This window comes from Phocoena sinus, chromosome 20 (genome assembly GCF_008692025.1).
Source record: "Phocoena sinus isolate mPhoSin1 chromosome 20, mPhoSin1.pri, whole genome shotgun sequence".
NCBI classification, from domain to species: Eukaryota; Metazoa; Chordata; class Mammalia; order Artiodactyla; family Phocoenidae; genus Phocoena; species Phocoena sinus.
In genome coordinates this window covers 9,585,657-9,609,156 of record NC_045782.1, presented here as the reverse complement: position 1 = coordinate 9,609,156, position 23,500 = coordinate 9,585,657, and the positions used below count along the sequence as shown (strand labels likewise).

Below are 23,500 nucleotides of genomic sequence, written 5' to 3'. Positions count from 1 at the left end.
AATAACGTAAGGCCTGAAATGGTGGGAGCTGGTTGAATGGTCTTTATTAACAAACGGAGATCTCCAAGGCCACTACATTGGGGAGTGGTGGGGGCAGGGAGGGGCCGGGGCTACTTGCTGCTCACACTATATACAGATGCAAGCAAGGGGGTATGGAGGGTGAGAGCTCCCTGCTCCCTCCCTCCACCAGGGAAGGGCAGAGGCTACAAGAGACAGGGGTTGGAAAGGGGTAAATGTTTTGGCTGGCGGGGTCCCCCCTCCATTCCCTGGGGTTTGGGGGGAGGGGAATCATTAAAGTGCTTTCAGAAAATGAGGAAATGGTCCCTGCCCCTGGAGTGGCTGGTGACCCCCCTAAAACCTAGGGCCCAGTGACCCCCCCCAGGGTCTGGTACATTCAAGGGGGGAGCCGGCTCCCCTGACGTGCAAATAAAGGGGCCCAGGGCCCTGCCGAGTCAGCAGCAGTGGGGTATGGGGTCCAAGCCCCAAGCACTCTCCTCTTAAGTGGAGAAGGGGGGGTGGGGCTAGGCCCACTCAATTCCTGGTAAGGGGAAGCTGTGCCTCTCCCCAGAAGTTGGGACAGGCACAGTTTTGGGGAGAGAACATGTTGGGGAAGAGGATGGTCACGTGATCACAAAAGCATCAGGGGTCAGAGGTCACGTTCCCAGCAGGCTCCAGTGAATCAAACCAGTAAAAGCAAAGCCCAGGGAGGGAAAAGAAGGGCGGCCCGGGAAGTCTGGGTGTGGCGGGGGGAGGGCTGGTCCACGCGGGACAGCCCCGTCCAGGGCCCCATCACCAGTTCATGATGCAGTTACGGTTCAGGGTCATGAAGTAAACTTGGCTGCTGCCCCCGGAGCGGACTGAGGCAAAAAACACCTGGGTGGAGTAGAAACAGAAGTCACCAGGGATGCCGGAGGTGGGGGGGCGGGGACCGTCTCAGTTAACCAGGAGCAGGGGAGAGAGAGACTGCAGAGCGGAGTCCCTCAGAGTGCCCCCCCCCCCAGCCCCTCCGAAAGCCGGGGACACTCGGGGAAGTGGGCAGCAGGCCGACCTCCCGGATGAAGGAATCTGGAGAGTTCTCAGAGAGGGAAGACGAGGGAAGGGCAAGCTGTGACCACACAGTGCGCTCCCTGGAGGCCTCCTTCCAGGAAGACCCAGAACCACCCCTCCCCCAGCTCTGCCCAGGGGCCCAGGTCCTGGGGGCCCACCCAGTGCAGGAGCCCGGGCCCCTTGTCATTCCCACCTTGTCATTCCGCTCACACAGGAACTTGAGCCTCTGGGCTCGTTTGTGCATGAAGACCCCGTCTAGGTGGCCCGTCTCCACGGAGCGGATCTCAATGGCTTTCTCGCCCCAGCCCATGATCTGGTTGGAGCAGATATAGGCTGGGGGGGGAAGGGAGTGGAGGGGCAGTGAGTGGGCTGCAGCCCAGCTCGGTCGGGAACACAGGCTTGGAGGGCGGGCACCTCACTCACCCACAGAGGTGGGCATCTCTCCCCACTGCAGCACCACGTCCTTAATGATCCGCCCATACGTGTTGACATAGACGCCCTCATCCTCATAGCACAGCAGCATCTCCATGCCATCCGTGTTGGGGAGGAAGATGATGGCGTGGGGCGTGATCTGGCTCTGGATCTGGGAGGAGAAGGTGGGCTGGAGGCCCCAAGTCTGGGGCACAGACTGGTGGCCCCAGTCTGTCCACAGCCCTGCCAAGCTTACGTGCACAGGGATGTAGATGTCATAGCTGTTCCCCGAGTCGACATCCACAGCATGGAAGCCGGCGCTGGAGCCATAGATGACCTTGAGCCTCTGTCCCTCCTCTACCGTCAGGTCCACCAGCAAAGGGCGGTGTGGGAGGTCAGCAAAGGACTGTGGAAGACAGAAGAGCTTAGGGGACGTGGGTGGAGGAGCCAGACCTTGAAACAGTGTTGGGGGCTGAGGCTGGGGTTACCTTGAAAGCCATGAATTTGTGGTAAGGTTTGGGGGCCCAAGCATACACCTCCACAGAGTTCTTCAGGGCAATGACCAGGAATTTGATGCGTTCATATTTCACTGGGGGCAGGAAAGAAGAGGGATGCAGGAACTTCCCTTCTTGGGCTGCAGCCCCTCCCACAGGTCTGTCTGTACCCCCAACTGTGTGCCCCCCACCTCTGGCTACAAGGCTTTCTTAGCCCAGGCCCCTGTTTCTTTCTCTTCTCATAAACAAAGGTGCCCCGGCCACTGTGCCGTGACCTCCTCACCAACACGGTAGTGCCCGCAGCCCTCCATGTCCCCCACAGTGGTCCAGCCCTGCTTCTTCTCCACTTCTGGGTCATTGTGCAGGATCTTGTTCCGGAGCCAGGACAAGTAATATACCCGCAGTTTGTTCCTTTTCCCTGAGGGACAGACACACACACCCCTCTCATCGGAGGTCCAGCTTCTGCCTCCCCGCCATCCTTTGGGTGCGAACCACGAGGGGTGAGAAAGTGCGGCCCCACCTTCCAGCTCCTGGACCAAGGCTGCCCTCCTCCCAGACTGAAGGTGGTGACGGAGGGCCCAGGGGCTGAGCCCTCCTCCCGGCCCTGCCCTCCACACACACCTGAGATGGTGATGAGCAAGTTGAGTCCCTCCAGCACATCCATTTGCTGGAAGCGTCGCCGCCCGATGAGTCCATACACCTTGCCCTGCCCACTTCGGTCCAGCAACATCAGCCCGTTCTCTGTGCCCACCAGCAGGTTGACCCCTGCAATAGGAGCCCTTGGGCAGATCAGAGGCAGAGCCAGGCCCTCGCCTGACCAGGAGCATGGGGGCACACCAGGCCCCTCCTTTCCTTCCCAGTCCTGGCTTACCCCAAAGGGCCGCACAGAGGATCTCGGAATTGAACCGCTTCTTGTACTTCCGAATCTCGGGGGTTTCGCTGTGGGCCCGGGTGTTGGTGGGGTTCACGTTGACCACAGAGCCTTTCCTCACGTCATACTGCAGCTGATCGAGCCGACTGCCCTCTCCACCCACCAGGGCTGCCAGAAGGATAAGAGGAACGGGCAGTAGGCTGCAGCCCTCTCACCCCGTCTCTCTTTACTCCACACCCCAGGATACTCAGAATGAAAGGGAAAGACTGGAGAACGGAGGAGGCACCTGGAGGAGTTTAAACAGGGCCAGAAGGACTCGCAAAGGCCTCGTTCTGTCATGCGAGTCCCTGAGCCACCATTGGGCATTTTTTCTCTTGGGTCAAGGGGGCCCCTTGGTGCCAGGGCAGGTTCAGGCCACAGGGGAGGCCGTGACCGCTTTGTGAAGCCCAGTCATCAGAGGCCCACCCATGGCCATCTCCAGATCTCTCATCTCACCTGTGATGGGGATGGTGTCCCCACTGCCTCCAGGCTGGTAGATCCCCAGGTCCACAAACATCGTGAACGAGCTCTTGCCAGGGGCCTTTACCAGCCCACGAGACTGGTACTGTGGGGTGGGGGCGGCAGTGAGGCAGACACACCAGACCCCAGCCCTTGCCCTCCCCCTCCTGTTGTAACCTGGCCAACCAGCTCCCCAGGGCTCCACCCTGCTGACCACAGCGCCCCCAGCACCCCTGGGTCTCCTGCCCACGGCCAGTGATCTCTTCTCGCCCTGTGGAGCCACATTCACTGACTTACATCACTGCCTCCATCCTTCAAGGGGGGGCTTTGACCTTTGCTGCTCTCGGTGGGCGAGTGGCTGGGTTGGACCACATCTGGCAGGTTTGTGTAACCGTTGCTATCAGCATGCAGCAGGCTTCGCTCCTCTTCAGGGGTCTAAAGGAACAGAGAGAAGGGGGCCAGTGCTGGGGCCAAGGAGGTGCACGGCAGGCTGGGGAAGAACGGGGGGGGGGGCCCACTCACGCGCTGGACCACCATGGTGCCACCCCCATAGGGGGTCTGGGTCCCGGCTATCTCCTCCACGTCATGGACCACCATGGTGCTGACGCTGTCTGTGTCTCCATCGCTGCTGTGGGAGAGAGGAAGGTCAGGAGGCCCTCCAGGCCCTGCCTGCCACCCAAGTGCCACCCGAATGCCACAGGGAGCAGACGAGAGCCGGAGGGCTGGCGCCTTCAGTGTCTGTTGGAACACGACGCACTCAGCCCTCACCCAGCAGCCCTTGCCCCCTGCCCAGCACTCGGGGAGGGCTGGCCGCACAGAGGCACCTAAAGAGGCCCCCCGACTGACAGGACAGTGAGAGAGAGCTGGGGACACCAGCCCCCAGTCCTGTACCCCATTCTCTAGGGAAGGGGAGGAAGAACTGACCAGCAGTGATAGCCGGGGACCCTCCTCTGGGAAAAGGGAGCCACCTTCCCTCAAGCTGGCTGCAACTCCCCCGCCCCCAGGATGCCCCATACCGGCCCCCAGGGGTATCTCTGCTCCCCTCCGACGGTTCGCCGTTGCTCTCCTCCTCGTCGTCCTCGCTGCTCTCCACCTCCTCGCTGGACGACGAGTAGTCCATGGCCTTCTTGGGAGGCCGGGGGGCCTCGTCCAGGGTCCGCTCTTTCAGCAACACAAAATCCTGCAGGGGCGGAGCTGCGTGAGGGGAAAGGCGGTGGTACGAAGGAGGCCAGAGAAGGGCAGGGTAACAGGAGGGGCTCCCGCCGGCAGGCCCCTGCTCACTAACCTCACCAATGGCTCGCTTATAGCTCTGGGAGGGGCCGTGGGGGAAGAAGGGCAGCCAGGAAGAGGCAGGAGAGAGGTTAAGAAAGGTTAGTGACTGAGACGCGCCCCTGTTAGCCCACAGACCCTCCAGTCACAGATTAATGAAGGCCCTGACCCTGGAACCCAGCTCCTGGGGCTCAAGAGGCTCCACGTCGGCCCCAAAGCCCCAAACCGGGAGAAAGCAGGGCCGGAGGTGCCACCCGATGACTTACTGCGGGCCGGCCTGGCCGCGAGCGGTGGTCATCGGGCTTGGCTTTGCTCCCAGGGGAGAGCACGGGGGAGCTGTCCAGTTTGGAGGCTAGAGGTGGCGGGGTGGGGGAAGGGAGGTCACTGACACCTGCACAGGGGGTGGCCTCAAGCCCAGCCCGCTCCCCACCCCACCCCCATCCAGTCGGGAGCAGCCGAAGGCAGGGTCCACCCTGATGGAGGCTGCCCGTGAGGCCCGTGCACGTACCTCCCACCCGGTTCCGCTCCAGTGAGCCAGCCTGGGGGAGGTGCCCGTGAGAGGCGGGGAGGACGCTGTCGGAGCGCTCCCAGCCAGGGTCGCTCCTCCTGAGGTCAGGGTTACTGTGGGAGGGGCAGAGGCAGGGTCAGGGAGACGAGGTGTCTCCGCCTGGGGAGGCTGAGCTGCACCGCAGAGGGAGCCATCACCAGGAGAAAGCAGGTGGCAGAAGTTGGGGGTGGGAGTGAGTAGTGGGGGGACAACTCCATTACCTACAAGCGTTGGGCGGGCCAGGGGGCTGAGCAGGGGGCCCTGGAGGCTTGGGGTTGCCCCGCTCTGCCCGCCTTTGCAGATAGATTTGCCAGGCGGAGTTGCTGCGAGGTCTGTGGAGGGAGCACAGGGGTGCCGGGGGCGGGGGCAGGGAGGGGGCTGAGGTGACTGGGTCGGGGCTTGCCCACCCCTAGGCGGGTAACCTGGCAAACTCCCCTCTGCCCCCCACGCCGCTCCCTGGGCTGCCGCCTGCCCGCACCCAGGGGTTACCTGGCACGGACAGCCTGGGCTGGCCGGGACCCTCCAGCCCCACTGGTGTTAAGGGCAGTGGCGATAGATGAGGTCCTCTGAGGCACCTGAGGAGAGAAGAAAGGAGTCAGTGCTCTGTGCTGGGCGCCTGGCGGACAATTGTCCTCACGGAGACGCTGGAAGGGGCCCTCCTCACCTTTACGGAGAAGCAGACAGGTCGGGGAAGCTAATGAATTTGTCTAAGGTCACGAAGCTGAGAAACAGCAGAGCTGGGATCTGACCCAGAAAGTCTGGCCCCTGGCGCTCCCCAGACACCCTGGGCACTCTTCCACTCCCATATGCACCACGGAATCACCGGGACACACTCGGGTGGCGGCCCGCCCACCAGACGTCAGGGTAACGCCTGCGGGACGCGCCGTGCTAGACGCCTCGCCCTTCTGTTCCCTTCCAACCCCGAACCCACGTCTACCTCGCCTGCCGCCCGCTCGCCCTCCGTTCCCCTCCCGTACTATTTCTCTGCCCTTTTGTGGCTCAGCAGGGCTGTCCTTACCTTGGGAGGGGCCTCATTATCAGGCCGGACCCAGGCTGGGGGGTTCGGGCTGGGGCCAGGCCCTTCGGAAGTGGGGTCTGAGTTCTGGCGGACGACGCCTCCTCGGGTACTAGGCGTGGCAGTGGGTGCGGGCACGGCAGGGTCGGGGTCGTGTGAGGCTGGGAAGGCAGCCAGGTTTCGGGTGGGCTGGTCCTGCAGGGACTGGGATCGGGGTACAGGCGCTGCATATGGCTTCAGTGGGACCCGGTGTGCCACCAGGCTCTGCGGGGAGAGACCAGGGAGGGTGGGCTGCCTGCTCTGTGGCACGTCCCCACCTGGCAGCTGGGGCTTGGGCTGGGAGGAAGGGGCAAATCAAGCCTCTGGCTTCCAATTATCCATTGAAAGAGGCTCCTAGAGCCCAAGAACAGGTAAGACACAGAAACAGATGTGTGCAGCCGCCTGTCTCTGCCCACGGATCCTGAGGTCTGTGGTCCCTGGCTAAGGGCGTGTGCGTGTGTGTACACGAGATGTAGCTGTGCTGCGTGAGGCCCCCTGCATCTGCGTGTTAAGACAGGAACAGGGAGAGACTCACCTTGTGTGGTCCCTCCTGGGGCTCCACCGGCCTCTGCATAGGAGGAGTTTGGGAAAGGGGTCCTGGGGGCCCAGGGGAGGCGTGGGGGACAGGGGGCTCAGGCCCTGTGCTGCCTGGCCTGGTCTTGGCCAAGGGAGAGTTCTGCTGCTTGTTCATCCTCGTTCTCTCTTCTACCTGTGATGCAAGAGGATGCCAAGCAAGACAACTTTTGTCCTGTGCTCAAAACCGAGGTCCAGACCTCTCCAGCCCTCCACCTGCGCTGCGTGCCCCTTTCCCCTTCCCAGCGCCCGGCTGTGCGGAAGGACCATGCTTGCAGCTATCAGGCCCCAGGCGGATGGAGTCTCAGGCGGCAAAGGAGGCGAGCAGTACCTCTCGGGCCCAGGCCGGTTTGTCGGCGGGGTTGATGCCCCGGCCGTAGTGGTACAGGGGCTTCCGGTCCCCGGGCAGGACCTGCTGCTGCTGCTGCTGCAGGGACTTGAGGTAGGCGTGCTCCTGCTGCAGCTGCCTCTGCAGGCGCTCCGACTGCCGCTGCTCCTCCAGCTGCTTCCTCTTGTATTCCTGGGCCCAAGGGTAGGGAGAGAGGGCTCAGCAGGGTGTGGCCCCGGAAGCTAGAGCACGCAGGCCCTTCCTTTTCTCCAACTGCCTAGAGAGGCGATGTCTTCCCTCGATGCTAGGGTGAATCCCTTCCCCTGAAGGGTTCCCATCCCATTCCAGCAGAGACACTGAATACGCATCTTCCCGGAGGAAGCTGGGGACCCCGTTACCAGCAGTAGGGCCTGTTCCTGGAGCAGCTGTTGCTGAAGGATCTCGAGCTGTCGCTGCTCCTCCTCTAGCCTGTGACGGATATACTCCTGGGGGGGCGGGGTGGGGGGCAAAGGGCAGGGAAAGAGGGAGAGGCAGAGGGGGGCGGCGGCGGCAGCGGAGGAGTGGGCGGACAGGGTCAGTGGGGTGAGGATGAGGAGGCGGTAGAGTAATAGAGAGGCCGGGTTGGGGGTGGGATGAGCCCCGCAGAGAGCAGGGAATGAGGAAGAAGCCGGGGTGCAGGCCCCACGAGGGAAGGTGCAGGGGGCAGGGGGCAGGGGTGGGGCAAAGAGATGGGAATGAAGGCACAGAGACAGGAGGAGGGCAGGGAGCCAGGGTGGGGGGTTGAAGGGTGGGAGAGAACAGAGAGAAAGAGTGAAGCTGGAAAAGATAGGAGGAATCTCGGGGTAGGGGGAGAAGGGGAAGGGGGCTGGGGAGCAGGGGAGGCAGGCAGCGGGAGCGGGGGTGGGGGTGGGGGTGGGGGTGTCCGGTGTGCGCTGGGGGCGTGCGCTGGGGGCGCTGTACCTGCTCCCGCTCGGCCTGCCGCCTCTCCTCCTCCCGCCGCAGGGCCTGCATGTCCTCGCGCCGCCGCTGCTGCTCCTTCTCCTGCAGCTTCCGCTGCTCCCGCTCCCGCCGCTGTTGCTGTGGGGGTAGAGCCGTGTGACCTTAAGGGCTGCACCAGACACGGGGACAGCACAGCCCCAGAAGGCGGACCCACCTTGGCCCACTTCTGGAAAGCGGATCCCTACTGGACAGTGCGGGCTGGTCTCCATCTCACTGGGGATGGAGGTGAGAGAGGGTGGCTTCAACTTGTTTCTACAAACCTACCTACCCTCACGTAAGCGCCCACGGGGGGCTTGGCTTGCGAGAAACTTCTAAGGTGGCTGTGGGCTTCAGGCTACAGCCGCTGAGAGGTTGACTACTGCCCTTGGGCGGGCCGAACTGCATAAAACTGTCTGCTATCCACTCCTCCACCAAACAAACAGAACCTAAAGTCAACAACAACCTCCCCGCCCCCCAGCCCCACTCCTGGCCTCTCAAATCTCGGCCCAAAAGCCCAAAGGGAGTGGGCCGTAGTGCTAGCCCTCAGCCACCAGAGGGCACCAGGGGCCCATGCACAGAGAAGCAACTGCGGGACCTGGCCGGCAACCTTAAGTGAATGTGACCTGGGCTGCATCACTACTAGCCCAGGTCACATTCACTTAATAACTTTCACAATCTTTCTGCTTAAAAAAAAAAAAAAAAAAAGAAAGGGAAGGGAAAGAAAAGAAAGAAAGCACAAGCCCTAAGGATCCAGCAGGCCTGCTTCAGGAAACACCTTGGTAGACACAATTTTTGGTTACTCTGCTACCTGAATACAGTATTTATTAAGAAGAATTTTTACTAGGTTTTCCTGCAAATCATTCTTTTGTTCAACAAAGATAGGAGCCCACTTTGGGGAGTAGTACATGGGCAATGTGGATGCTTCCATCTATCTCCTATTGCTTAGATAACTTTTAAATTAAGTTCAGCACTCCATGAACTTTGGAATCATGTAGTTGTTTCAACAAAAAACCCATCATTTAAGGCAAAATTTTAACCAATCTGTACACCTCTTCTTCCCCCACCATGACCCCTCCAAAATAAATACATTTAAGTATATATGCATACAGATACAAAGTATTTTTTAAGTTGGTGATTTAAAATACTGCCCCTATTTAAAAATGAGATTCTCAAAAATAAATAAATAAGATTCCCTATAAATTAAAATGAATTTCTCCCACCCACCTCCAATTAGTGCGATTGACAAGCCTGTACAAAGCAAATTTAAGCCCAAACAACCAAAAGTAAAAGGAGGGTCTTTAGAAGGATCTTCTTCATGTTCAAAGGGAGCAGCTGCTGGAGAGACCGATGCCCAGGGCACTGAAGTGTTAGTACACAGACCCCCAGCTCCCCGGGACTGAAGGTAAAGGAGCAGACAAACCCGGACCGGAGGTTTACGTGCAGAAACAAGGAGGGGGGACAGTGTGGCTATTCAGAAAAATCTCTGCTCTGAAGGGACGTGGATGGCACAACCACCCACGTAGGGCTGGCGGGTACGCCTAACAGAGGACAGAGCCCTCCTATACAAATCTGAGAGCAAGAGGCTGGGAAGGCCCCACTCACTCCCTCTTTTCCCCCCGCTGTCCTAGGGGGACCAGGGGTAGGACCAGTAACCTGGTCAGGAGGCCCTTCCGGGAGGACCCCGCCCCCTCAACACCCTCCGCCCCTCAGGTGCCCCGCCCCCTCAACACCCTCCGCCCCTCAGGTGCCCCGCCCCCTCAACACCCTCCGCCCCTCAGGTGCCCCGCCCCCTCAACACCCTCCGCCCCTCGGGTGCCCCGCCCCCTCAACACCCTCCGCCCCTCGGGTGCCCCGCCCCCTCAACACCCTCCGCCCCTCAGGTGCCCCGCCCCCTCAACACCCTCCGCCCCTCAAGTGCCCCGCCCCCTCAACGCCCACCTCCTCCACCCGCCGCCGCTCTTCCTTCTGCTCCTCTATGCGCCGCTGCCGCTGGTGCAGCAGGTGCTTGATGTGCGCCTCTGGGTCTCGCTGTTGCTGCTGCTGCAGCTGCTGCTGCTGCTTTAAAGCCTCAGAGTTGCTCTTGTTCTCCTGCTGGAGCCGGAGGAATTCCCGGCGGAGGGTCGACTCCCCCGGCACATTCATGATGGAGCTGGGTCAGGACCGCACACGGAAGATCGGGGTCAGAAGCCACCCTCATCCCTGGGAGCCCTAAATGGGCGCTTCACCCGACCAGGCCAGACGGTCTGCCTCTGGTCACTCCCGGGTGACCTGCCCTCCCTCTGCCCCCTTTCAGGCCCTGATTCCTTTAACATCCCAGCCTGCAGCCCTGAATCCCCCTCGCACACCTCTTGCTCATTCGTTCGTTCCATTCCATCTAGCACCCAGGGATTCCATCTTATGGGTCTACCTGTCTGTGCCCACCACCCCCAGACTGAGTCCCCAAGCCAAGGACCACTGTTGCCCCCGCAGACGGTAAGCGATGGTCCCCAACCTCCGCCTGCCAAGCCCACCTTGGCTCTCCTTCCTCTCCATGGCTGTCGTCTTCCTCTTCGCTGCCACTGTACTCGTATTCTGTCTCCTCTGCAGGGGGGAGATCACTGCTGTTTCTTCACCCAGTGCCCCAGACCCCACCCTGGGCTAGGGAAACCTTAGATGGGGATAACCAATAAGGTCTGTCTGGATGGCCACGCTCCTGGGTCCCCACCCGCCTCCTTGGAGCAACGGGGTGATGCTGGGTCGCAGGTTTGGGCCTGGACGCAGATGCGGGATTAGACCCCACGGTGGGCAGGATGTGGTGGGAGGTGTACATGCACTCACACATGCACGTGCTCAGCATGAGCCCTCAAGTGGAAGGCAGACTTAAATCAGGCGGTGACAGAGGAAAAAGCCCTCTGGGGTTGGAAGTTTGGGAAAGGAGATCTCTTTGGACAGGGAGAGCTGGGGCTGGAAGGGGGCCTGAAGGGGAGCCAGGAGGAGCCAGGGCTGGTGAAGAGGAGCAGGGGCTGTGTGTGTCCCAGACCCGCCACCTCCCTCTGCCCACTGACCTTTCTCGCCTCGTTTCTTCCGGGATCGGTCAATGTGGTCCTTGAGCTGGATGCGGACCTGCCGCTCGGTGGGCTGGTCACGGATGAACGGGAACTTGAGCAGCTGCTCCGTCGGTGGGCGGCTCAGGTAAGTCTTGATGAGACACGTGTCAATGAAGTCGATGAACTTCTTAGACCTGGAAACGATGGTGGCTCACACTGGGAGGGCCCCCTCGGAAGGGGGGAATCCACCCTGACTTCCCTCCTGTCTCCCCTGTATCCCAACACCAGGCTCCTGGCTCCCCAGCTGCAGTGCCGCCCCCGCCCGCCCGCCCCCTCTTCTCTGGTGCAGACCCAAGCCTGGATGCAGGGGGTGAGGTGGAGGCCTTGTCCGAGGGCCTCCTTCCTAGACGCCAACCCCGCAGAGACCTACCATTTCTTGGACTTGAGCCTGGGTGGCGGGTTCCGGGGGATGAGGAAGAGGGCTCGCATGGGGTGCATGTCACACAGAGCTGGCGCACGGAAGAGACGCAATCAGCCCCTCCCGCCCGGCCAAGAGCCTGCAGTCCTTCTTGCCACAGGCCTCCCGCGACCCACCTCCTCCCTATAGCTCTTTCTGGGCCCTCCCTTCTCTCCCAGCCTCTGCACTTACGGGGGGCTCCCTCTGCCATCTCGATGGCTGTGATTCCTAAAGACCAAATGTCACTCTGTGGAGGCAAGAGAAGAGGGACAGGTGAACGTTCCCGACCACTCTTCCTGGTCCACGCCCTTCCTGAGGCCCCTGTGCTCCAACCTGCGCTGTCCTCCAACTCCCCCAACCTTCCCATCCGTACTTTCCTGACCACAAAACGTTCCTCAACCTCTCACTGCTAACATGACCCTAGGTCGTCATTCTGCTCCCCAACCTGCTCAAGCTCCCCCTATTTTTCAATCCACCCACTGCCCCCACACCTCCTTCCTGCCCTTGGCTGCCTCCACGCGCCTACTCTCTGCTCCGTACCCTGTAATCGTAGGTGGCATCAGGGTTCTCATCGCAAGCAATGACCTCGGGGGCCATCCAGTAGGGGGTCCCGATGAAAGTGTTCCGCCTGCCCACAGTGCGGTCCAGCTGCGCGCTCACCCCGAAATCCACTGGGAGGACAGAGGGAGAGGCTGTGATGGAGCACCACGTCTGCTCCCTCGTCTGTGCTGGCGTCCGCGAGTCCTACCTGGCCACTCCCGGCCATCTCTTCACCCCATCAACATCCCAAAGACCCTGACTTAGTCTTCCTGCGTCTGGGGGAAAAACCAAGGTGAAAGGACCAAGGGACAGCATTCCAGGCGGAAGGAGCCAAACAATCCCATCTCCCCAGAGGGGCCTGCACAGCACCTGGGACCTAACAGGGAGCAGGAAAAACAAGTTCTCGGGTGATTTTCAGCAGAAGGAGAGGAGCAAACCTCCCAGCCCATGGGTAGTTGGACTTGAGCCACCGGAGGGAAGGAATAATGGGGCCCATTCCGTGCTGGAGGTCAGAGGGCGTCGGCATACCTAGCTTGACCTCGGCGTTCTCCGTCAGCAGCACATTCTGCCCCTTGATGTCTCGGTGGATCACCTTGTGGGCGTGGAGATGGGCCAGACCCTGGGGCAGTAGAGGGGGAAGAAGCCTTGGTGTTAGAGGACAAGGATGTGAGCCGAGGGGAGGGGGAGGCATCAGTCTGGGCTGGGCTGGGCTGAGGGAGCTGCCCCTCTCCACCCAGGGGCCCAAGTACAGGATGAACTTTGCGGGGAGCTTCCTCAGAGTGGTGGCCCTGGGGAATCCAGCTGCCGGGTTGCAGGTGGAGAAGGGGCGGTGCTGGGAAACAGGGGCCCATTTCCTTTGAGTGTTCTCCAAGGTTGGCCCTCAGCCTCCACCCGCACCGGCATCAGGCCCTCTGCCCCTCCAAGAGGGCACAGTTCCATCTCCTTCCCCGTGTGTGCAGGGAGGGTCCACGTCCAGGGAGACGCTCCACAGGGGCTGGCCCAGGAGGAGGAGGCGGGGAGGGCCCTGGCACTCACCCGGAGAATCTCCCTGCAGATGTAGGCGATACAGTCCTCCTTCAGGGCGTTCCCTTTCGTGTTCTTCACCAGGTCTGTCACAGAACCAGCACCACAGAACTCCATCACCAGCTATGGTCCCAGGGAGGCACCGGAAGGAAAAGCATCTGTCAGGCAAGGCCTCCTTCCCCTGCCAGGCCCCTGGAGGAGGACTGGAGTCCTTGGGGCCAGAACTGGTATGAGCTGGAGAGCAGGGGCCGTGAGACCCCTCATAAAGGCTACAGAACTTGCTGAGATTAGGGAAGAAAGGGGAAGGGGACACATCTGGGAAAGACAAGGTAGGTGGGCTGAGGGAGATGGTCTGGGTCCTGAGTAGTAGCCCAAGGAATCCCTAAAATTGTAGACAAAATGATGTGGGTTTGTGCATTTTCCTTGGGGAAGGGTCCGAAGCTTTCATCAGATCCTCCTGGGATCCATAAACCCCAAACGGTTAAGAACCACTCCTCTGGAGCAGGGGTCGGCAGTCTATGGCCAGGAAGCTAAGCGTGGTTTTTACATTTTTAAATGGTTGGAATAAAAAAAAAAATCAAAGAAAGGGGACTTCCCTAGTGGTCCAGTGGTTAACATTCCATGCTTCTACTGCAGGAGGCGTGAGTCTGATCCCTGGTCAGGGAACTAAGATCCCACATGCCATGGCCAAAAAAATTTTTTTAATTTTTAAAAATATCAAAGGAAAAAAAAAAAAAAAAATATCAAAGGAAGAATCAGATGAAATTCAAACCTTAGTGTCTTACATAAAGATCTCTGGGAATCCAGTGACACTCCTATTCCCATGCATGCATTATCTATGGCTGAGGTGAACAGTTGTGGGAAACTTTATGACCCACAGAGCCCCAGATATTTACTAGCTGGCCCTTCACAGAAAAAGTTGGCCAATCCCCGACCAAGAGAGAAGAAAGACGCTAAGAGTCAGAAGTCCCCAGGTCTGCTAGAGACAAAACAGTGCATGGGGCTACCAAAGAACTGCAGGAGGGAACCTGGGAGACTTCGGCAGAAACTCCGCAAACAGGCAGGGCCGAGGCAGGGAGATGAGAAGAGCTCCCGGCTGGTCTCCTCTAGGGACCCAGAGGCAGCGGCCAAAAAAGTCCCAGGGGATCAGTATGCCTGTCCAAATGTTTTCACTGTACATTTTCTAAAAGCCGCATCTAATGCAAAAAAAAAAATGTTGGCTGGGATACATACATTTGTGTGCACACTAGAGGTAATTTGCATACGGCCCGCATCTGGGGCCTCCAACTCCCACAGCAGAGCACAGGGGGAGGAGGGGAGGATGGTGTCCATCAGGTCCACAGCGGGGCACCTGGTCACTAGCGCTCAGCTTCTAGCCCTCAATGATCACCCACTACACACTACCTGACGTGTTACTCACCTTTCTGTGTGTGTGTGTGTCTGTCTCCCCAAAAAAAAGACTAAGTGCCTTGGAGGCAGGGACCACGACTCATGACTATCTGTGCAGGGTACATAGAGGGTGCTCAATAAGTACTTGTCTGGCAACTGCTGGGAGGGGGGACCTGGCATGAGCTCCAGCCCCCCAGCCATGGCTGTGCTCCCTTCTGCCCTCTCCTCTGTGCTGGGCTGAGCACCAGAAAGGGTGAGGCTGGGGAATCAGCTGGCACCAGTGCCCAGGCTAGGGAGGGCGACAACTCTTAGGAATGTTCTTGGCCAGGAGAGAATTTGGGGGAGGCCCAAAAGAGCTACAGCAAGCTGTGGCTGAGTAATCGTCCACAAAGTCTTGTGCACTGCCAGGAGGGGTTCGGGTCTTGCCAACACCCACAAATATTTTGATGTGTTGCTTTCCCAGGAGCTGTGCACAAAGGCGGGAGAATGGACGGACTAACTGGGGGAGGGGCAGGTGGGCAGGCCAGGGACGCGTCTCACCCAGAGCTGGTCGTCGTTCCCAGGGGGGCTCTTCTTGATGAAGGCCCCGTAGTAGGTGGCGATGTTGCGGTGGTGAGAGTATTTTTTCAACATGTTGATCTCCTGCTTGATCTCTTCCTCCTCATCCTAGGTGAATCCGGGGAGGTGAGCCCTGAGAGTCCCTCCCAGCCCCCTTCTCAATGCTCTGACCCTCCCTCTGCCCCACACAGCTCCCTACCTCCGTGACATCCATGACCTTGATGGCAGCCAGCTGCCCGGTCTTGACATGCCGACCCTGCAGGACAGAGAGCCAGGCATGGAGGGATCAGGGTCTATGCTCAGGAAGGGCTTAATATGGGAGAGGCCACAACTTTTGGCTGTCTTCTGTCTTACAAAGTGCCCCTCACGGTGGCTAGACACCTCAGTTTATGGGTTGGTCATAGACAGAGGGCTACAGGAAAACCACCGAGGCTGGATTCCAAGTGCTACGCTGGATAAAGATGCAGGGTCTCCTCCCCTGAAATGCTCAAGAGGGATGAGTGAGAGACCCTTGTGCTCTGCTCCAGGCACTCTGGCTTAGACGTCCCAGTTTGAAAGTTAGAATGGGGAGTAAAAGATACCTCTCCATCCTCAGACGGAGCTGGAGGGAGCTGGGGGACGAGGCTGGGAGGGCTTTGCCTCTCCAGCATCTTCTATGTAAGACAAACTGCCTGGGTGCTTTCCTGATCCATCCCCTCTGGTCAGGAGGCCTTTCCCAGAATCACCACCCCCACAAGGCTTTTTATTATTGTCCACAGGAAAGAATAGAGCTGAGATTTTAGGGAACTCGGAGAAACACAGAAGGGCTGACTGACATGTCAATGCCATCACCAGTGCTAATGGGAAGAGACTTCTTCTAGAGTGTGTCCCTGCCATCCCCCCCGCCGCCCCCCATCCTTCCGAAATTCCTAGCAGGAGCCATCTCAGGCTTGGGTATGAAAGTCCAAGGCTTCCTGGGAAAGAGTGGGGTGGGGGTATTGCCAGCCATGGATTATTTTTATCCTCAGCAGTCTTTCACGACCCCAAGCCCAGAGAAGCAGTAGAACACAGAGCTGCTATTTCCATGGCAACAACTAGGCAAGAGACAGGGGGATGGGGGGGCACCTGCTTCCCAAAGCTTACAGGGAAGAAGGGTAAGAGACAGGCAGGTGGTCCCAGTGACCCAGGAAACGCAGGCCCCTGAGACGCAGAGGAGACTCGTGAAAAGACCGAGCATTGTATCTGGAGACAAGGCAGCCAGGTACGTGCTCTGGGGCAGCACCTGCCCTGAACATCTCTCTGCTGCAACTGCCTCCCCCAGTCAAGTGTGACCAGTGGTCAGACCACGTGAAAGGGCTGGGCTGGCCAGGCTAAAAGCCACAATCAGTGGTCAAGGAAATGCCACTTCTGTGGGGGGAGAGGCGGCCTCAAAAGCAGAGGGCCTGAGCTCGGGCTCCAGCCCCGCAGCAGGCCACTCAGGGGAGCTCAAGAAAGCTGTTTCCCCTCTGCAGGTTACCCACTAGGTCCCACCAACCCAGGAGAAGCCAAAACTGCACCTCTGAGCGACACACACGTCCCCAGACCCCTCCCCCCGCTCCGTGTCCCTGTCCATACCCCACCCAGCTCCAGACTTCCTGCCACACCCAGGACTAGTTCTAAACTCAGACAGAGCCCAGCCAAAACACCCCACTTCTTGCTGCTTCCTTCCCTCGTGACGTTTATCCCTCTCCTCTCCCTCCCTCCCTGGCCTTCCCCCGCCCTTTGCCAGGGCCCCCCGCCCCCCTCAAATCTCCAGGCTGGGGCCCACTCCAGAGGAGGCCCATGGGGGTGGGCCCCGCTGCTGCACACAGAGCCTCACCTTGTACACCTGCCCGTAGGTTCCATTGCCGACCACCTCCACCAGCTCAAAGATTCCAGCAGGGTCCTGGGGGGGGGAGGGGAGGGAGGAAGAGTAAGGCGCCAGCACCTCAGAACAGGGCCATGTAGCGAGAAACACGGAAGAGCTATTCAACCCGGAGACGAGGGTGAACACGACTACGTGGGGCTGCAGGGGGGCCTGGCAGCCAGGTGCCCTCTTCCTGGGCTGGGCCAGAGTTCATGTTCTAGGGGAAAAGTCAGAAGGAGGGGAGAGAAAACGGAAGTCAGAGCCCCTCTGGCTATCCAGACATGCTGCTGCTTCCACACTCGGTGACAAACTGAGAGCCTGTGGCCTTGTCTGCACCACAGGGATACCTGAGTACCCACCTCTGGGCTGGGGTCAACTTCAAACGAGGCGATGCCCATAAAATGCTTAAGACGGTGCCTGGCACAAGCTATTTCATTTTAGTTTTTATTATTTAGTTAGTTAGTTAGTTAGTTTTGGCCGCGTTGGGTCTTCCTTGCTGCACGTGGGCTTTCTCTAGTGCGGTGAGCAGAGGCTACTCTTCCTTGTGGTGCACGGGCTTCTCAGTGTTGTGGCTTCTCTTGTTGTGGAGTACAGGCTCTAGGCACCCGGGCTCAGCAGTTGTGGCTTGTGGGCTCTAGAGCGCAGGCTCAGTAGTTGTGGCGCACGGGCTTAGTTGCTCCGCGGCATGTGGGATCTTCCCGGACCAGGGCTCGAACCCGTGTCCCCTGCATTGGCAGGTGGATTCTTAACCACTGCGCCACCAGGGAGGACCCTCTGCTTCTTAATAGCAGCACAATCTTCACCAAAGTCCACCTCTGCAGCCTCTTCTTCTCCCTCCCTTCCTTCTCCACCTCACACTCACCCTGTCCTTTCTCCCTTCAAGATGCCCGTTTGTCTCCTCCTCTCCACTCCTGAAGGTGCCACCCCAGACCCATCCCTTCACTCCTCCTCTCCGGAGCGCCCGCCTCGCCATCCTGCCTTCTGCTGCTGCTGCCAGAAACAGCACTTTCCTGATCTTACTCCTCTGCCCAGAACGGGCATGGCCCCCCGCTGCTCACGGAAGGGAATCCCAGCACCTAAGCCGGGTATTTGAAGTTGCCCCATCATTAACCAACCGATAAATATTGCCTGAGTGTCTATATCGGCCCTGCACTGGGCTGGGCCCTAATCAGGGGAGACTTGTCAGGTGACTTTACCTTCTTTCATTTACCCACTAAATATTTATTGTGCCCTGACTGCGTCACAAGTCCTCAATTAGGCACAATGGGGGTCTCAATGGTATATGAGAACCATGGATGGTCCCTCAAGGGCCTTATGATTTTACAGACAGGCCAAGCACCCCAACATGGACATGTTGCGGTTTATGATTACACGCCATGAGAGAAATCGACGGCACTCAAGTCTGGAGTAGAGGCAAGAGCGCTGGAGAGTGACTTTCTAGCGGGAACAGAGCTGTGTGTCTCCGAGCAAGGATTTAACTGTCTGGGGCCTCATCTTCCTCACACAACTGAGAGGAAGCTGGACTGGATAAGAAGTCTGCTCTACAGTTTCTGGGGACAGAATTAAATTCAGAGTGGGAAATCTCAGGCAGGCTCCCTGGAAGAGGTGGTATCTGAGTGGTGACAAGAACTGAAGAGTAGGGAAGGCCAGGCCCTGCTAAGGGACAGTAGTTTGGGTTTGGATGTTGAGTGTGAGATGTTAGGGGATGCACAGAAGTAAATGTCTAACAGGCAGCTAGAAACAAGGGTCTGGAGATAAAGATTTAGAGGACGTTCGTGAGTGTGAGACATGGTATCCAGGGTGAGTGCACAGGGAAAGAGGACTAGAAGGGCCAAGGCCAGCCTCTGAGGAAGGGCCACGTGCTGCACACTGGCGAACAGAACAGACACCGGAGGGGAGGCGGTCAAAGAGGACTGAGAGAAGTGCCACTGGCCCTAGCACTGGGGGAGCCACTGGGCATCCCTGTGGAAACTGCAGCTGTGAGAGCAGAAGGCAGACAGCGGGGGCTGGGGAGGCAGGGTGATGAGGAAGTGAAGGCTCTGGGTGCAGCACCCTCTCTGGAGAAGTCTTACTTTGAGAGGAAGGGGGAAAAGCAGAGGAGGCAGCAGGTCAGACACCAGGGTTTGCAAAATAGGGAAGATCTCTCACGCTTATGGAAGGGAAGAAGCCAAAAGGAGGAGACTGATGATGCCTGACGAACTGATTTTTTAAATGATGTACACGTGTGCATATGTATGTGTTAGTATGTAAACTGTATCTTCCACTGGATTACAGCAATGATGAAATACAACAGTGCCTATTTCTCCCTGACGCACATACCCAAGGATTCAGAATGCCCAGAAATGAGTAATACCACAGTTCAAATACGATTTATGCCATTGATCTGGCTTTAAATGTGGGCCCTTCCAATATCTGCCTGTCCTTGTGCCTGGCCACCCTCTTCGATGATGATCTAGAAGAGGCACCCCCAGAGGGAGGTGCTCTGCTCCTGGGAAGCCACCAGGCGGTCCTGGTCGCCTCTGCACACAGGCACAGCTCTGTAGCGATGTCACTGTGGGCCTTCTCCAGCTCTTTCCCTTGGCGCTCAGACTCTGTTCTCAGGACCCTGCTTCCTGTCCAGCCAGCTGCTGGGAGGTGGAAAGGGATGGGGACAAGGGTGCGGGTAACTAACGAAGGAGGGAGAGAGAAGGACAGGAAGAGAGGAGACGTGAAGGGACACTGGTCCCTGCCTGAGATTCCCACTCTGAATTTAATTCTGTCCCCTGAAACTGCAGAGCAGACTTTTTATCCAGTCCAGCTTCCTCTCAGTTGTGTGAGGAAAATGAGGCCCCAGACAGTTAAGGACAGGAAGAGATGAGACGTGAAGGGACACTGGTCTGTTGAGGTCAAAGAGGAAGGAAGATGGGGGAACTCCGTGAAGACCCAATGACCTTGACTTAAATGATTATGTCGGAGGGAAGATCTTCTGCTAAGTAGGAGTGTGGGACTTGAGGAATGAGCTGGAAAAGCTTGGAACAGATGCTACACAGGGCCCTTTAGGATATGTAAGAATCCTAGGATCCTACTCCAGAGAGTCTGAGTTAGCACCGTAGGTCTGGCGTGAGAAGCAGGAATTTGTATGTTTAACAGATCCCCTGGGTGATTCCAAGGCAGAGGGTCAATGGACCCATTCAGAGAGACCGAGCTGCTTTAGGGAGTTAATAACAGGTGAATGGAAGGTACAGGACTGTCGGTGAGCAGCAGAGATCTGAGTGGAGTCACAGTGCTGGAGTGCTACAGCTCTCCTACAACAGCTCTGTGGCAGCTCCGTCTGCACTGACTCAACTCATGCCCCTTTTTCCCTATGTTCATGTGGCCGACCCTCCCTAAAAATGACCTCTCTTGTCAGCCAAGCCAAATCCCAAGGTCTTTGTTTGTTTTTTGGTTTTTTTTTTCCAAGAAATCTTCTCTAGCCACTCTAGCCCACCACAAGCTATCCAACCCATGAATTTCAACCTCAATTTCACATATTAATCCCATCCATTAGACTGATCAACGAGTTCAGCAAGGTTGCAGGATGCGAGAACAACACATGAAAACCAATTCTATATCTATATACTACAATGAATGAACTTCCAAAAAGGAAATTAAGAAAACAATTCCAGTTATTTACAATAGCGTCAGAAAGAATAAATCGAACCAAAGAAGTATGAAACATGTACACTGAAAACTATAAAACACTGTTCAAAGAAATTAAAGAAGCCCTAAGTAAATGGAAAGCTATCCCGTATTTATGGATCAGAAGACTTAGTATTGTTAAGACCTACACATTCAGGGCACTTCTATCAAAATCCCAGCTGGTTTTTTTTTTTTTTTCGCAGAAATTGACAAGCTTATCCTAAAAATCATATGGAAATGCAAGGGATCCAAAAGAGACAAGAAATCTTGAAAAGGAAGAATGAAGTTAAAGGACTCACACTTCTCAACTTAAAAACTTACTATAAAGCTACAGAAATCGGCCTTCCCTGGTGGAACAGTGGATAAGACTCCAAGGTCCCAATGCAGCCCTGGGTTCGATCCCTGGTCAGGGAACTAGATCCCACATGTATGCTGCAACTAAGAATTCGCATGCCACAACTAAGGAACCCGCCTGCCGCAACTAAGACCTGGAGCAACCAGATAAATAAATAAATATTAAAAAAGAAAGATATCTTTGGGCTTCCCTGGTGGCGCAGTGGTTGAGAGCCCGCCTGCTGATGCAGGCGACACGGGTTCGTGCCCCGGTCCGGGAAGATCCCACATGCCGCGGAGCAGCTGGGCCTGTGAGCCATGGCCACTGAGCCTGTGCTCCACAACGGGAGAGGTCACAACAGTGAGAGGCCCGCGTACCGTAAAAAAAAAAAAAAAAAAAAAAAAAGCTACAGAAATCAAGACAGCATAAAAAAAAAAAAAGAGAGACAGTGATACTGGCATAATGACAGACATATAGATCAATGGACTGGAATTGAGAATCGAAAAATAAACTCTTAAATTTGTGGTCAATTGACTTTCAACAAGAGTACCAAGACCGGGACTTCCCTAGTGGCGCAGTGGTTAAGGATCCGCCTGCCAGTGCAGGGGACACGGGTTTGAGTCCTGGTCCAGGAAGATCCCACATGCCGCAAAGCAGCTAAGCCCGTGCGCCACAACTACTGAGCCTGCGCTCTAGAGCCCACAAGCCTCAACTACTGAGCCCGCGCGCCTAGAGCCCATGCTCCTCAACAAGAGAAGCCACTGCAATGAGAAGCCTTTGCACTGCAACGGAGAGTAGCCCATGCCTGCCGCAACTAGAGAAAGCCCGCACACAGCAACGAATACCCAACGCAGCCAAAAATAAATAAATTTATTAAACAAACAAAAAAAAGAGTACCAAGACCATTCAATAGTCTTTTCAACAAATGGTGCTGGGACAACTGGATATCCATATTTAAAAGAATGAATTTGGACCCGTATCTCATACCATACACAAAAAATTAACCCAAATTGGATCACCTAAAAAGGTAAGAGCTAAAACAACAAAAAAGTCAAAAGAAAACACAGGAGTAAATCTTCGTAATCTTGGATCAGGGAATGGTTTCTTACATATGACACCAAAAGCACAAGTAACAACAACAAAAAAAAGGTGAATTGGACTTCATCAAAATCTAAAACCTTTGTGTTTCAAAGAATAGCATCAAGAAAGTGAAAAGACAACCCACAGAATAGGAGAAAACATTTGCAAATCATGTATCAGCGATAAGGGACTTGTGTCTAGATAAAAGTCATATCTGATAAGGGACTTGTATCCAGAATATTAAAAGAAACTCAAGAATAAAATAACTCAACAATAAAAAAGAGAAATAACCCAACTTAAAAATGGGCAAAGGATCTGAATAGACATTTCTCCAAGAAGATATACAGTGGCCAATAAGCACATGAAAAGATGTTCTACGTGAGTCACTGAGGAAATGGGAACCAAAACCACAAGACACCACTTCACACCCACAAAGGTAGCTATAATCAAAATGATGGATAATAACAAGCACTGACGAGGATCTGGAGAACTTGGAACCCTCATACATTGCTGGTGGGAATGTAAAATTGTGTAGTTACTTTGTAAAACAGTTTAGCAGTTCCTCAAGATGTAAAACAGAGCGTTATCACATGACCCAGCAATGCTACTCCTAGGTAGATACCCAAGATAATTGAAAACATATGACCACACCAAAATCTGCACATAATATGTTCACAGCAGCTTTATTCATAACAGCCCAAAAGTAGAAACAATCCAATGTCCATCAGCTGATGAATGGATGTGATATATCCATTTATGGATATTCCAGTAACATGATATTCCGATAATGGAATATTATTAGGCAATAAAAAGGTATGAAATAATGATACCTGCTATGGTATGGCATGGATGAACCTTGAAAACATTATGCTAAATGAAAGGAGACAGTTAAAAAAAAAACAACCCACATATTGTAAGGCTCCATTTATGTGAAATGTCTATAATAGGCAAATCCATAGAGTCAGAAAGTAGATTGATTAGTGGTTTCCAGGGGCTAGAAGGAGGGAGGAATTGTAGTGACTGCTAATGGGCACTGGGTTTTATTTGGGGCTGAAATGAAATGAAAATGTTCTGAAATTAGATAGTGGTGATAGCAAGTCTGTGAATACACTAAAAACCACTTTAAAATACTTTAAAAGGGTGAATTTTGTGCTATGTGAATTATATATCCATAGCGCTGTTATTAAAAATAATAATCCCAAAGCCCCTCTCATAACGCTCAATTATTGTTGATTAGTGACAATTTCCATTCTAAGAAAGCTACCCTACTAACATGAAAGGGAGCCCCGCAAAGTGCTTCTGGTCTAATAACACATGTGAAAAAGTCCTGAGACAAACACAGACAATGATAAAATATAACCATGTATATGATATAGAATTAGGCAACCTGGTTTCTATTCTTGGCTTTGCTGCTAACAGGCTGTGTGTCTGGGGGCAAGTCACTTAACCTCTCTGGGTTCCCTTTCAACAAGAAAACTTTCCAGTTCTAACTCTATGATTCT

At 56.0% G+C, this 23,500-nt stretch overlaps 1 protein-coding gene across 12 annotated transcripts in view; it reads right to left on the bottom strand.

Annotated features, from left to right (window-relative positions):
• Positions 1-27: 27 nt before the first annotated feature.
• Positions 28-23,500, bottom strand: part of MINK1 (misshapen like kinase 1) — a 47,935-nt gene continuing 24,462 nt past the window's right edge. The window contains exons 2-34 of one of the 12 annotated variants that reach the window (XM_032617704.1): positions 16,901-16,966; positions 15,263-15,319; positions 15,046-15,171; positions 13,129-13,239; positions 12,622-12,712; positions 12,094-12,224; positions 11,746-11,800; positions 11,527-11,605; positions 11,115-11,290; positions 10,581-10,650; positions 10,009-10,219; positions 8,053-8,169; positions 7,491-7,577; positions 7,096-7,284; positions 6,727-6,900; positions 6,156-6,416; positions 5,627-5,712; positions 5,359-5,469; positions 5,099-5,211; positions 4,857-4,942; positions 4,607-4,630; positions 4,338-4,501; positions 3,844-3,949; positions 3,619-3,756; positions 3,319-3,427; positions 2,824-2,991; positions 2,574-2,717; positions 2,236-2,370; positions 1,947-2,047; positions 1,715-1,864; positions 1,471-1,630; positions 1,241-1,380; positions 30-873 (exon numbers count right to left, since the gene is read on the bottom strand). In XM_032617704.1, the coding sequence (XP_032473595.1) occupies positions 790-873; positions 1,241-1,380; positions 1,471-1,630; positions 1,715-1,864; positions 1,947-2,047; positions 2,236-2,370; positions 2,574-2,717; positions 2,824-2,991; positions 3,319-3,427; positions 3,619-3,756; positions 3,844-3,949; positions 4,338-4,501; positions 4,607-4,630; positions 4,857-4,942; positions 5,099-5,211; positions 5,359-5,469; positions 5,627-5,712; positions 6,156-6,416; positions 6,727-6,900; positions 7,096-7,284; positions 7,491-7,577; positions 8,053-8,169; positions 10,009-10,219; positions 10,581-10,650; positions 11,115-11,290; positions 11,527-11,605; positions 11,746-11,800; positions 12,094-12,224; positions 12,622-12,712; positions 13,129-13,239; positions 15,046-15,171; positions 15,263-15,319; positions 16,901-16,966 (4,020 nt within the window). In that variant the 3' untranslated portion in view covers positions 30-789. Of the gene's footprint in view, positions 874-1,240; positions 1,381-1,470; positions 1,631-1,714; positions 1,865-1,946; positions 2,048-2,235; positions 2,371-2,573; positions 2,718-2,823; positions 2,992-3,318; positions 3,428-3,618; positions 3,757-3,843; positions 3,950-4,337; positions 4,502-4,606; positions 4,631-4,856; positions 4,943-5,098; positions 5,212-5,358; positions 5,470-5,626; positions 5,713-6,155; positions 6,417-6,726; positions 6,901-7,095; positions 7,285-7,490; positions 7,578-8,052; positions 8,170-10,008; positions 10,220-10,580; positions 10,651-11,114; positions 11,291-11,526; positions 11,606-11,745; positions 11,801-12,093; positions 12,225-12,621; positions 12,713-13,128; positions 13,240-15,045; positions 15,172-15,262; positions 15,320-16,900; positions 16,967-23,500 lie in introns of all 12 variants that reach the window. The other 11 variants (XM_032617705.1, XM_032617707.1, XM_032617706.1 and 8 more) reach the window with 11 other exon arrangements.